Source organism: Elaeis guineensis, chromosome 11, assembly GCF_000442705.2.
Source record: "Elaeis guineensis isolate ETL-2024a chromosome 11, EG11, whole genome shotgun sequence".
Classification (NCBI taxonomy): Eukaryota; Viridiplantae; Streptophyta; class Magnoliopsida; order Arecales; family Arecaceae; genus Elaeis; species Elaeis guineensis.
The window spans coordinates 123,312,930-123,326,413 of NC_026003.2; the positions used below are offsets into that span (position 1 = coordinate 123,312,930).

Sequence of the window (13,484 nt, forward strand, 5' to 3'; positions counted from 1 at the left end):
TTTGTCTGAGTTCATGGACTGTCTGTTTACCCATTGTTCTCAACATTCCTTTCTTATCCTCTAAATAGGACTGGAGCACAATTATCAATTAAGCAACCTTTCTGCAGTCTCTTGCAAACTATTTTGAAGATTTTCTCCTTTAGATATGTTCCCAATTCTGCTACCTTGTGCTCATCGCACAAAATAAACTATTGTGAAATCACACAAATACAGGTTATTGCGAAGCTAGAAGGCCCTGCTGTGAGTCAGTACTGTGCCCTTCGCTTGTTACAAGTGAGCAAACTTTACTGTTAGTGGTAGTTTTCAGATTTAATTTCTTGCTGGATTTTTGTGTATTATAATTTAGATTATCTTGTTGGAACATGTGAATGACATGCGTGCTCTTGCAGGCAACACTTGATGAATCTTTGTATGAGCTTGCTGGGGAGCTGGTATGATTTCCATGTGATATAGTATCTCCATGTTAACAGAGTTGATATATTCTAAGTTTTGGGCAGGATGTTTACTCAATTTGATGATCAGGTGCGGTTCCTGCTGAGATCTGGGAGAGAGTATGAAAATGCCTCTTCAGAGTCCGACAAGCTGTCTCCAAGATTTTTGAGCTATTTCCTTTTCCGCTCTCCATACAGGAGGCAATCATCTGACACTAAAAGGTGCAACCATCTAAAGTGTAGATCTTTTCTAGCACTATTTCTGGAAATAGTTCCAAAAGGACTCACCTTTAATTTATGTATTGGAACAGCACATCACTCAAAGAGCTTAGTCCACATGTTGCTTCTGTTAAGAACATTTTAGAGAGCCATGCTAGCTATTTGATGTCTGGAAAAGAACTTTCCAAACTTGTAGCATTTGTAAAGGGAACACAATTTGACCTTGTGGTGAGATTCTTGTAAATTTTCTCTTCAACTTGCATACTTATGCATTTGAAATCTTGATATCCACTATATTTTACTTATAACAGGATTATCTTCAGCGAGAAAGACTGGGAAGTGCTCGCCTGGACAATTTTGCTTCTGGGCTGGAACTGATTGGTCAAAAGGTCTCATCTTCATACTGTAATTCATTTTACTTTACCATATGACCAAGCAAATAAAACTAAGCCCTCTTGATTATCATGTAACTCAGACAACAATCAATCAATATTTCCAACAATCACTTCTAAAGAGAAAAAAAAAAGCGCTGTTGTGTATGGCTTCCATGGGCTTTGTATTACATAAATTAATACATATGGGATGTGGTTTTGATGTGTTCAATTGTGGGATACTAGAGCTAATTGACGATGCACAATTTGAACATTACAAGAAATTGAAAAGCTAGACTTAATGTTTTAAAGTTCAATTTGTTCTCAAATGTCCTCTTCCTTTCAACATCACTCACATACAACATACGATGTACATGCAGAGTAATGATGAATGAAACAAATTTTGGTTGGGAGATGTGGTGCAATAGTTTTTCTTAGAGGACCTTTGACCACCATTGTGACATTATCGAACAGTCCCAATGTCTCAGTGGTGGTCAAGTTTATCAGGGTATTCACTCAGTTTACTGACAGACACACATCAGAGTGTAGCTCTATCATAATGGGATATAGTTTCCAACCATGGCTAGTAGTCAACATACTTCAAGTTGGACTTTTATTTGGCAATGAAATAAATAACCCTAAATTTTTTTTGACTTGAGTATTTTTGATCCCTATCAAATTTCTCTCTATCCACTTCCAACAAAGTGGGTTTAAATTTTGATTAAGTTGAAATTTGAAACAGGTTTTTGAGCTAGGCCCTACAAGGTGAAAATTCCAGGTTGCTTTTGGATTCAAGTTCTAAATTATGTTTCACCATTCATAATATTTAATGTGACAGGGGCTAAGGCCCTGTTTAGTTTTTTAATGACTGGGAGTAAAACTTAAAAAAAAAAAAAATCACTTGTCGAGCTTTATTCTGCTAAACAACTTTTACAGATTAGAATAAAGTAGGTTAAAAGAAGGTTAAAGTGGTTTATCTGAAATAGCTTTTTGGTGAAAGGCACCTTTTTGCTCACATATTCCATAAGCTAGATGCAACTATTAAACCAGAAGGTTGCACGATTTTTTTCAGACCCATCCCTCCATTTTTTTTCTTGAATTTATTCCCCTAATTCAAATAACCTGGATAAAAATTGTGCCTGAACCAAGGAGGGCCAACATGTTGGCTTGGAAAGACACATTGGGACGCAAAGCAAAACAGTTACTTATTTAAGAATGTATGTCTATTTAGAACTTTGACAAACCACTATGGGATTTTTCTTGGATTTTTTTTTGTTATTCTGCTGATCTGTATTTTAATTTTATCTTGGTTTATAGCTCCAAATGGATACCCTGCAGAGCCGATTAGATGCAGAATTCCTTCTGGCACATATGTGCTCTGTCAAATTTAAGGAATGGATTGTAGTTCTGGCTACTCTATTGAGGCGTGCAGAGGTATTGCTGGAATTTTTTTTGCATGATTAACTCTAGTTATGCTATGTACTATGATGGCATTTTTCAATAACTACTGCTTTTCTGTTTTCACTTCTACATTTGATCATTTAGTTCATGTGTATGAAAATTTTTCTATCATTCGTAAGAGTATAATAAAGGTTCTCCTAATGCCGAATGGTACTCTTGACTAAAACCTTCTTCTAACTGTTACACATCAAGGTAATTGATGCTCTTCTTAAATTCTAGACATGTACAGATGTAAATTATGGTGCTTAAAATCATCATGTCTCCTAATTTGTCATAGAGTTTGATGCAGTTGACTCCTTTGAGAAGGAGGATTAACCTTTAACCATTGATTGAAGAACATGCTAAGTTTCAAAAGAAAATTGATTCTACTGAATTACATGGCTAAAACTTGAGCTTCATGTGCTGGGGATGGGCTAATGCACCATGGAAGTGTGGAAGTTATTGATTGCCCTGTGTTTTCTCTTACACACAACAAGACCTCCCTAGCTATTAAGTAATGCATTATTCAACACTTTTGTCAGATTGGAACTACTAGTTTTTAGGACATTTATTTTATCTTAAAGTTTATCATAATATATATGTTAACATTATATAAACCTAAAAGTTGAACATTTTAACAATTAGTGCTAGATGTCCCTGTGTATCCTTAAAAGGAAGCTTTGAAGTGATAAGATTCAAGTATGGGCATGCATTCATATCATTGGAAATTGTTGTTACTAAGGGTGTGTTTGGATGTCCATAAAATCATAATATTTGGAGACATTACATGTTTTTTGAAAATTGAAGTTATGATTTCATAGTCCTGAGTATTTGCTTGTGTGATGAAATTTCCTAATATCATGAAATTGGATAGTTTTTACTTTTCTCACTTTTTTCCTTTCTTCTTTCCCCTTCCAATTTGGAACCCTTTCCTAACAATCAAACACCTCTTAAGCAATCTTAACTCTCTCTCTCAAAAAAAAGGAAAAGAATAAAGATTTTTGAATTAAAACCTTCAAATACAACCTAAGATTTATGGGGCTATCACATGTCTCAAAGCTTTATGTGGATCTTTTGCTAAAATACTCTACTTAATTTCCTAAATGAAGCATAATAAACATTTGCCTCTTTCGTTCCATGCTTGCATGACAAGAAGCATAGAAGTTCACATTTCATGTCAAGATACAAGCCACTTGTCATTTGTACATGTATAATCATTCCAAGAGACTAATAAAATTTAATCATATTTTGGTAAATAATATTAGAATTTAAAGCATGAGAGAGAGAGAGAGTATTGTTGGGAATGCCTCGTTTTGAGTGTGCATCTGGTTGCAGGGATTTATCGAGGTGCATTTATGACTTGAGTTAATCTAGGGTCAAGTTATAGTCTTAAAACTTGTATCATTGTAAAGGAACTAACCTAGCTTACCAGCAAGTTGAGATTCATGTGCGAGGCTGGATCCAGTTTCACAGTCTGACTCTACTAGCATACTTGCACACAGGTAGGGCAGTCTCATGTGACAGCTTATAAATGATAATGGAATCAGTATCTGAAAAGAGAAAAGGTCTTCGGTTTTTACACCAATTTAATATTATTATGGTTGAACCACCAGGGTTAAAGTGAAGCTCAATGAGATATGGATATGGTTTGAGTTTTTTTTTTCTTTTTTCTTTTCTCTTTCTTTTTTTTTGGTGGGGGCGCGGGGGGGGGGGGGGGGGGTGGTGGGGTGTTGGGGCAGAATGTTGGTGCTAAGGTTTTATCAAGGCAACGATAGAGATGGTTGAATTTAGGGATGTTAGAGAATTTCGGATCATTTGTAAGGCATGGGAAGAAAAGGATGGTATAGTGAGCAATTGGTAGAGATGAGGGTTCTGTTTGATTAGATCTAGGGTATGTCTCTGTGTTTATTGAATTCAGGCTTATATCATGATCCTTGGAATATTCAACCTGATATAACTTTATCAACAAGTTATAGTTTTATCCCAAAGAATCAGGTCTTACCCCAATGGACCCACTACCTTCACCTTAACCTAGTGGGATTTGTGTGACCAAACCCTGCCCAAACTAGATTAGGTCAGGTTAGTTGGTCAGATCAGAAATTAGCCTTACAGACACATCATTGATGTACCAAAGATGTATCACAATGGATGCGCTTTGCAAAAATAGGACCTACAAACATATTGCAAGAGCATATTTATTGAAGTATAAGAAAGGAGTAATTTAGGGCCTTTTGGGATCACTAGAGATAGAAAAAATGTGTTGGTGAAAACTGCAGCTCCTGTTTATTTATATTAGGGTCATTATTAAGTTCAAATGTAACTATAATCCAGCCTCCCACATTCGTTTTTTATGAAGTAGCAGAATGGAATTTTTATTGTAGTGCCTTATTATATTTGTTTCTTTGCACACTATAAAAACAAAATTTGGATCAAGTTTAGTTAAGTAATTTGAGCTACATTATTAGGCTGGGTTGGGATGGTGAATTTGGTCAAGTTTGGTATGGTACAAATGGACTGGCACTGCTCTTTTTAGAACTTCAGATAAAGTTGGGTCCATGTGGGTTGGGTTCGAAGAAACTGCACTTGGTACAGTTTGAATGTTTCATGTAGGTCAGTTGCACGCCATGTTTTCAGCCTTTCCCGCTTCCCCAAATTTGTCTTTACCTTTTTTTTCCTCAGGTTAAAGACAGAATAATGAAGTTGAGATCCAGGTTTTGCCGTTCACTTTTTCTATAAAATGATAAGTGCCTAATTATTGGTGAAACCCCTGCCCCCATCCTCCCCCAAACCACCCAACCCCCTGCCCACAAAAAAAGAAAAAGAAAAGAAAAGAAAAGAGAGAGAGAGAGAGAATGGACTCTTAAGTGCAAATGAAGAGAGGAAAAAGAAATTAGAAGGAAATAGGAAGAGTTCCCATGAAAAGTGAGAAGAAATATAGTCAGCTTCTTTTATGAAGATCTGGTTCATAATTTTTAGCTTTGGATGTGGAGTTTGAAAAATTAGATAAGAGAAAAACTAGTATGTAACAACTACAGAAAGGAGTTGAATTAGAAGAGGGGATATTGGTAATTTTATTTTATCTGTATTAAGTCATAGAAGTTGAATGAATGGAAGAAATAGGCTTTTTTTTTTTTGGTGGGTGTTGTGCGTGGGGGGGGGGGGGGGGGAGGTGTGGTGGGGAGGGGAGTCTTACAAACCCTGCCAATTGCAACTACACACTTTAATTTAAGCACAACTCAAGAATTTGTATTTCCTTCACCCTTATGGTTGGGGTACCAAGCAGTGACAACAAGTAGGTGAACACTGATAAGTTCTTTTTGAATGGTGTGGATGGATGTGGTGTTAGTGCCAAATCCAATTCAGCACAGGCACAGCTGGTGTAAAATTTGTCAAGCTTGTTATCGGGACAGCCATCAGGTTGCCAATTGCTTGTCAACATCGTATTTACCCTAGACCAGAGAGCGTTTGGGTGGGGGCCACTTTCCACTGGGCTTTTGTATTTCTTGGATCAGGCTGACGCTGAGACTGTCGTTTGAGTGGGTTTAATGCTTAAGGGCTCTTTCCTTCCCCAGTTTCCTTACCCACAAAAGGAAAAGAATTTGCCAGCCTTGTAAAATTAAAACTCAGACATAAGGTTTGACTTAAGCTAGATCCAACATGTTAAAATTGATCCTCCTTGGTTGGGTCAGGTTTGATTGAACCAGCATTAATCAACAAGGTCAATTAGTTGAGCATGACCATAAGTTTGGCGTCTTTTGGCTGACAGGAAATTATGACAGTACTCTCAATAATTGCTTTCATCAGATTGTAATTACTGATTAATTATGGAAGCATTTGAATTAAGTATCTAGATCAATTGAGTACAAATTACACATTGATGCTAGGCTTTGCAGAACAAGGCAAATGCATTTCAAGATAAGAGCTAGAAGGTTAATGGATGTCCTATTTAGATGGTTAACAGATATGAGTGAGAAAAAGTGTTGTGGGAAGAATATGGCCAAAAGGTAGATTAAGGTCACACTAAAAAGGAAAGCAAACCTACTATAGTTTAGAGTTCATTGCAATACATTTTAGTTTCAGCAGACAGTTAAAATTTGGGGCCTTTACACGGAAGAACTAACATATGAACTACTCTTGCATAAATTGAAAGCCTTCCAATGATATGAAGATCTTTCAAGGAAATGATATGGAACATTTTTTTAACTGAACCACACAACTTGGTTAGTTCCTCTAGACTATAAAACAGTTTGTGAATTTAGGTTGAAAAGGTTTAAAATTTTTTCTGCTCTTTTATGTGTTGACTGGTTTTCTTTACCTATGTATGATAATTTTGCAGTTGATTTAGTTTCATATAGGGTATATGCTGCTCTGGTCCGAAATTTTGGCTGAAAACTTGTGCTCAATGTTGACCTTAAACCTTGAGATGCATTAACTTTTTTCTTTCTGGAGGTTCCACTAAAGGGTTGGTTTTCATGAGATCTTTAAGTTACTCTGATCCTTAAAAATGTATTAAATTACATGTTAAATATCTTGATTTTGATGTAAAAGATAATGCCTGCATATGGATGACCTACATATTAAGTTGCACTTCTTGTCAAGTATCACTTTTACTCATTGTCCAGAAAGATTTTTTTTTCTTTTAAAGGAGATTCACCAGTTTTAGTCCATAACCTCTAAACGATTAATGAAACATCTAACATAGTTCCCGAAAATGCTGCATATCTTCTCAAGTTGTGTCTTGATGCCTGGTATAGACTGAAATGACAAAGTGGCATGCACAAATTGCTCAAATTATCTGCTTATGGCTTCACGTTGAACTCATGGCATAAAAAACAAATATATTACACTGTAGTTAGTGTACTGTCTTTTTTGCACATTGTCATTAATTCTTAATTTATTCAGGTATTGATTGATTTGTTTCGACATGATTTGAGGTTATGGAAAGCATACAGTACAACTCTTCAGGTTTAGACTCTCTCCTTGAAGCTCAATAGTCACATAATATTATAATAATTAACCTTCTTGACACGTTTATTTTTTGAACTTTCCAGTCCCATCCTGCATTCAGGGAATACCTTGATCTGCTTAATGTCTTGGAAGTAGAACTTTCTTCTGTTTCAGATCTGGACATCAGGAAAGGGCCCTCCCCATCCTCCGATCACTCTTGAGGCTTTGTTAATTCATTTGCCTGCATAGCGTATCTTGCCTGTAATCTTTCTGCCTAGGAATTAATATTAGGACTTTCTGAAGATTCTGAGATGTTTGATGTTGTATCAATCAATTTCAAAAGAACAAATTTGTTAAAAATGTAACAGTGACACTCAGGAATATATATATATATATATATATATATATATATATATATATATATATATATATATATATATATATATATATATATATATATATATATATATATAATTTTTGTTGACCTTGTTTGCCATACAATTACATTGTTGGAAGATGTATCTTGATTTGAGAGCCAATCATCTACCTGCTTGGTCTCTACAAACTTGACATACTTTAGAATAGTCAGTTTATCTTTGATGTATCTTTTCTCTTTGTTGTATTATGGTTTAAATGCCGCTAATCTTATAATTGCTTTTTTAATAATTTACAATTGCCAGATTCTACCATGGACTTCGCTCATTTGGCTAGAGATATTGTTACAGCACCAGTGAAAAGCAACATTAGGGCCTCTCTGTTTTATCATGTCAAATTTGTATATCCTTGTCAGAAAAATTTTGGAAGCCCTCTATTAAAATGCGGGAGTAGCATATGAGGCTCATGGCTTGGTATTGCTCATATTTGTTTGTAATTAAATATCTAGAGCTTTTTTTTAGCCAAAAAAAAAGTTTAGTTTATATCTTGAATCTTCTTCAAACTTGACCCATCCTGCGTTCTTTAGCCGCACCGTCTTGTCTTAAGGATGGCTTATAGATTATATTAGATGGAGCATCGTAGTTGTTTGTACTTATTTGGAATATTTATATAATTCAGGAAAGGAGAGCTCTGGTCTCTTCCAACACGAGAGCATGACGCGTGTCAATATTTGAGCCTGCCGTGTGTGTGCCATCTGTCGAGCCTTTGGCTCCCTCCATGTCTTTCTTTTCTTTTTTGTTCGTCGGTGTGCACTGAAACTTTCTCGAGCCCTCCAGGCGAGGTCGGTGATGGTGATGACCCTCCTTGCTCTCTCCTCTTCCCCACTCCTCTACCCTCCCTCTCTTTCATGCCTCCACCACTATCGCCATCATGTCCGGATCTATCGTTATTATCTTTGGCTCCGTCCCCTCTGATCTCTCTCAAGTGTTTCCTTTCTCACAGAATTTTTTAAATTTTTGTCGGAGATAAGGTTAGGACTCCTATCTCTTCTTTATTTTTTTTTCTCTAGATCTTCTCCCATCTTTAGTATGCCATTGTCGGTCGGATTCTATTGAGAATCGGGATTCTATTGAGAATCACTGGAAAATTGGTTTGAAAATACACCCCTGTTTCAGGCTGTTTTTTCATCCTTCCGTTTTGGATTTTTTCGACATCGATGGTCACTGCCGACCACCGATCTGGGTTTTCTGGATTGCAGTGCAGTAGCTCTAGCTTCTGTTGGCCATCGATCATCAACAGTGGCCTCCGGTGGGGCGTGGAACGGGAGAAGATAACTCCCCTATTCATGTTTCGGGAGAAAGAAGATAGGACGCGGCCCTCTCTTTCGTAATAAAAAAAAAAAAGAGAAAAAGAAAGAAAAAAAAAATAGAAGAAGAAAAGAGAGATGCTCTCTCTTCTTTCTCTTCTACTAGACATCCACTTTCTCCATCGACCATTGTCCCTGTCACTTCTCTTGCCCTCTCCATCAGTCCGCGGTTCCGTTCCACCGCCGTCGAAAGAGGGCACGATGTGAAGAAGCTGGCGGCCGCTTTCTTTTTTTTTTGTGTTTTTTGTTTGATGGGAGGAAGACGAAGACCGAGCACAGTGGAGAGAAATTGGCGCTGGTCGTCGCAGGCAGCGCTGTGCCGGATGATCGCACGTGGGAAAAGAGGGAAGGAGTATGGCGGGGAAGAATTGTCGGCCCTCTTTTTTTCTTTTGCCTTTTTTTTTGTTTGGATCTCTCGATCCGGACGGGATCATCGGCCTCCACCGCCACCAGATCCCGATTGCCGTCGGACTTTGATCCACCGGAGATGGGTTCGATCGATGAGGTCGCGACTAGGGCCTCACGCGGTGGGGGCGGCGGGTGGGTTGGGGGCTGGGGTGGGGTGGCGGGAGGAAGGGAAGGGGGAAGGGAACGAAAGAAAAAAAATATTTGGGGAGGAAAGAAAAAAATAATTATTTTAATAATAATAATAATTTAAAATATTTTTTTAAAAATAATAATAAAGTAGTATTTTAAAAAATTAAAAAAATAATATTTTAAAAAATAAAAGTAGGGGAGGCATAAGAGATGAAAACAAAATTTTTTCAAAAAATATTAAAAAATATTATTATTTTATGCTTAATAATAATTTAAAATATTATTTTTAAATAATAATATAATAATATTTTAAAAAATAAACGTGGGGAAGGGATAAGAGCCGAGATGAAGGGGCTCGGTGCCATCACCACACGAGCACTACAGGAGTGGGGTTGGCATGCATGAAGCCGTTGCGGTGGTGGTGGGGCTCGAGATAGTTTTTCCCTCTGTTTCGTGAAGAAGAGAGGAAAAAGAGAAAGAAAGAAAAAAAGAAAGAGAAAAAAATTTGATTATGATTTTGTTTCAAAACTTTGATTTCATTCATGGTGATTCATTTGTAGTGTGTTGCTTCAGCTGTCTCTCTCAACTTCTCTCACTGTTTGATCTGATGCTCAAGGAGTCTTTTAGTTTTGCTCTTAGAATCGTGGAAGTTAGTTTTTTTTCTCTCCTTTTGGGTTTGGTCAAAGGATCTAATTTTTTCTTTTTAAAGGTTTGGATCTGATCACAATGTGTCCTGCATAGGAAAGCTGAGATTTTTACTTTTGATGCTTTCAAAATTTATTCTAGAGACCGGTTTATGTTTGGTTAACATCTGATTTCAATTATGAGGATACATATGTGAAGAGTTTAAGAAACAGATTGACATGTTTTTGATGAATCATGTATTTTTGATGTTGTTTTTGGTGGATTTTGATTAGAGCTCTAGCTTTTGTTTTGCCTGTGATAAGAGATTTATTTAGGACCCATCATATTATGTTCTCCATATCATTTTCATGAAAATTATTGTAGATCTGTTGCACATATTGTTGTCGTCTGGATTTTGTTGTTGGTTTTGTTTTTAGCATGTTTATTTTTGCTTATGATAATTTGTCTTTTGGATTTTTTTTTCTTTAAGAAAATCTATTATATGATGTTTTTTCATTTGTGAGTGGTCATAGGCACAATAAATAAAAAAATAAGTAAAATTTGTTTCTATGGTCTACCATTTTATATCAGACATTTCAGATTTTGGACCTCACGTGGTGGGGATAGAGTGTGGGGGGAGGCGGCAAGGAGGAAGGGAAGGAAAAGGAGAAAAGAGAAAGAAAGAAAAAAAAAATTGGAGAGGGATAAGAGATGAAAACAATATTTTTTATTATTTTATTAATAATAATAATTTAAAATATAATTTTTAAATAATAATAAGGTAGTATTTTAAAAAATAAAAAAAATAATATTTTAAAAAATAAAAGTAGGCGAGGGATAAGAGATGAAAACAAGATTTTTAAAAATATTTAAAAAATATGATTATTTTATTATTAATAATAATTTAAAATATTATTTTTAAGTAATAATAAAGTAGTATTTTAAAAAATTAGAAAAAAATAATTTTTTAAAAATAAAGTGGGGGAGGGATAAGAGATGAAAATAATATTTTTAAAAAATATTATAAAAATAATAATAATATTTTTTTTAAAAAAATACTAATTTATTATTATTTAAAAATAATAAATATTATTTTTTACTTTTAAAAATAATAACATACTAATTTATTTTTTTTAAAAATAATATTTTTATTATTTTTTTAAAAATAATATTTTTATTATTTTTTTAAAAATAATATGGTTCGAGATCTGAAACAATCCACTCGATCAGTTCAAACAATGTTATCTTATTTTATATTGATTGTTATTATAATTATCTTTATATATTTTATAGTATAATGAATAATTTTATTATCTTATTGTTGGTATTTTTGTTAGGATATTTTGTAAATTTAACTTATAGTATCATCTTATTTTATATTAATTATTTTGATAATTATCTTTTTATATTTTGTAGCTGCACTTATTTTGTTATTTATTTTATGTTGTTGGTATTTAATTATAAGTCTCTTAGTAAGCAAGATTTAAGATATATTTAATACAGACTTATAAGAATAATATTAGTCTTAATTTTTGTTTGAGATTTTTTTATTTTCATGGATATGATGGATGGCCGCTAAATTCTAGCAGCAACCTCTGTTTAAGTTTATAGGCACCGGAAGGCTGCTGCACTATAGCGGCAACCGTGCTTCAAAATTTTCTGTGGGGATAGTAAGACTACTATATCGTGCCAGCAACTGTGTCTGGATCCTCTAACTGTCCTTCCCCTCAAAATAATATTATAAAACAAGGAGCGGAAGGCTGTTGTTATTAAAATAGTGACCCTTCTATATAGCTGATGAGAAATCGAATTAGATTTCTCATACGATGCTAAAAACTACATAATATTGATGGAGAACAAAAAAATTATTTGATCCTACTTTGGCTACAAACTCTCTCGCTCAAACCAAGATATGGTTAGTGGTATTATTTCTTGCTGATTGTTCTTTTCCTTCTAATTATTGTTGTTTGGTTGTTTCACCAGTTTGCTCGAAAAGAAGCTTAGAGAATTGAGCCATGAAAGATGAGTTGCATATCTTTTTCTTTTTTATTAGTTTGTTTGATCATTCATTATATTTTGTATTTCCTCATTCGCTTAATGAAATGATGTCGATGCAAATCTGACAACTTCTAGATTTTAGGAGAGTTCAATATAGCATAATGAAGTTGATATTGAATATGTAAATTTAAAGTTTGATATAACATAATGAAATTATCGACTGCACTTAGCAGGTAAGACGGTGAATCTCATTGCTATTTTTTTATTATTAATTTTTTTATTATATTTCAAAAGTATGTTATTATTTTATGGATTTTAATTCATGGAAAAAATAAATTTTAAATCTATGCAAGAATATCTTGCATTTTATTTTTTTCATCTTCTTTATTTTTGTTGATTTTTTATATTTTTAAAATTATTTTTTTACTTTTTTCATTTGTAGAAGTCTCAATCAGGTGAGAGGTTTGAAGTCGCTGAATAGAAAAGTTTAGATCCATATCAATCGGATAGAACATTTTGAGCAGATAAGGTAGCTTTTTCTTCTTCTCTCAATAAAATTTATTGAAATCTATTATTTCTTAAAGATTATTTTTTTCTATTATTTAGTAATTAAAAAAATTATTATTGTCTTGATGTTAATTCAATTTTCAGATTGAACAGCTTGAAGGTAATTAAATGATGATAGAAAAATTTATTAGTATAAATATAATTTTAAAATTATAAGTTTTTCTATAATCTGAATGGATTTTTCAATAATAAAAATAATATTTATGGTATAAATATATTTTTTTGTTAGAAAAAAGTGAGTTATAAGTTTTTTTTTAAAGGATTTTGTAGTTTTGCATCCATCTATTGAGTATATATCTTTAAGAAGGTATTTGTTATATTTTACTCTATATTAATTTATTGATAATTTAAAAAATTATAATTTTTTTAATTTTTATTTTATTAAAATTTATTTTATTATATTATTTATTATTAGAGTAAGTAAATCGAGTATTTTTTTCATATTTTTAGGTAAATAATAATATATTATTTTTTTAAATACTAATTCATTATTATTTAAAAATAATAACATATTATTTTTTAATTTTAAAAATAATAATATACTAATTTATTTTTAAAAAAATAATATTATATTATTTTTCGAGATCTGAATTAATCCATCGAATTGGA

At 33.5% G+C, this 13,484-nt stretch overlaps 1 protein-coding gene across 1 annotated transcript in view; it reads left to right on the forward strand.

Annotated features, from left to right (window-relative positions):
• Positions 1 to 7,807, forward strand: part of LOC105054528 (uncharacterized) — a 28,374-nt gene extending 20,567 nt beyond the window's left edge. Inside the window, exons 16-23 of the mRNA XM_010936063.4 lie at positions 214 to 273; positions 390 to 431; positions 523 to 653; positions 743 to 878; positions 962 to 1,039; positions 2,339 to 2,455; positions 7,364 to 7,426; positions 7,513 to 7,807. Of these exons, the coding sequence (XP_010934365.1) occupies positions 214 to 273; positions 390 to 431; positions 523 to 653; positions 743 to 878; positions 962 to 1,039; positions 2,339 to 2,455; positions 7,364 to 7,426; positions 7,513 to 7,629 (744 nt within the window). The 3' untranslated portion in view covers positions 7,630 to 7,807. The remainder of the gene's footprint in view (positions 1 to 213; positions 274 to 389; positions 432 to 522; positions 654 to 742; positions 879 to 961; positions 1,040 to 2,338; positions 2,456 to 7,363; positions 7,427 to 7,512) is intronic.
• Positions 7,808 to 13,484: the final 5,677 nt, after the last annotated feature.